This window comes from Trichinella spiralis, assembly GCF_000181795.1.
Source record: "Trichinella spiralis strain ISS 195 chromosome Unknown Scfld4295, whole genome shotgun sequence".
Lineage (NCBI taxonomy): Eukaryota > Metazoa > Nematoda > Enoplea > Trichinellida > Trichinellidae > Trichinella > Trichinella spiralis.
Window position 1 is genome coordinate 266 of NW_003531234.1, and position 1,048 is coordinate 1,313.

Below are 1,048 nucleotides of genomic sequence, written 5' to 3' on the forward strand. Positions count from 1 at the left end.
AGAATTTTCTAATCGTCATGGACGCTTTCTACTAATGGCTTGAAGTCAGAGTACTGAAAAACACGACATCCAAATCAGTGATATCATGCCTGAGACAAATTTTTAGTACCCATGGACTCCCTGACATTATCGTCTCTGATAATGGTACACAGTTCACTTCCCACACCTTTCAGGAATACTTAAACAAAGGTGGTATCAAGCACATCACGTCCGCCGCCTTTCACCCGTAGTCAAGCGGTCAAACTGAAAGGATGGTCCGTACTACGAAGGAATTCATAAAGAAAATGACACAACGTGACTGGGAATACAACCTTGCGAATTTCTTATTCTGCAAACATGTCACCCCTTGCACGACAACTGGTAAAAGCACCGCTGAACTTCTGATGAACCATAGACTCTGAACTGTTCTCGACTGACTACAACCAGACGTAGTATCGGAAATCCTAGACAAAAAATTTGAAAAGCTACGCACATTCCAAACTGACGATCAGGTGTATGATAAGAATTATTCTTCAGAGAAAACATGGAAACCAGCGACAGTGGTGACATCGACAGGAACACTGTCCTGCCAGGTACAGAAAGAAGACGGTCAACTGTGGCGCAAACACATAGATCAGTTGAGAAAACGCTATGTGACAGCTGAGCAAAATAACAGTGCAGAGAAAGACCAATCGCAGGAACACAAGACTGCAGAAAGAACAGCTGAAGCTATACCTGAGGAACATACTGCAGTTGTCACAACACCTAGGGAAGAAACGATTATGAAACGGTATAACCTAAACATTTTGAAATTGCAACCGAATGGATAAATTTCTGGAAATAAAATTGAAATTGCAAAGAAATTACATGTTCTTGACAAAAACAATCAATAACAGAGCGAAGACATTATGATGAATTCATTCTTCTTGTGTGAAATAAAAAAGAATTAAAATTGGGAATTAACTTAAAATAAAGACAACGTTCCATTTTCACAAGCATATTAAGCCATAAAACGCACAAAAAATTACATCATTTTTATCCAATTAAATTGTTTTCTTGTGGTTTTTTT

At 38.5% G+C, this 1,048-nt stretch overlaps 1 protein-coding gene across 1 annotated transcript; it reads left to right on the top strand.

The window, feature by feature from the left end:
• Positions 1-251: 251 nt before the first annotated feature.
• Tsp_14090 (glutamate [NMDA] receptor subunit epsilon-1) lies at positions 252-769 on the top strand (the record flags this gene model as incomplete). The annotated part of the gene is made up of 2 exons (XM_003367428.1): positions 252-360; positions 517-769. Coding segments are annotated over exons 1-2 (362 nt in total), but the record flags the coding sequence as incomplete, so codon positions are not given.
• Positions 770-1,048: the final 279 nt, after the last annotated feature.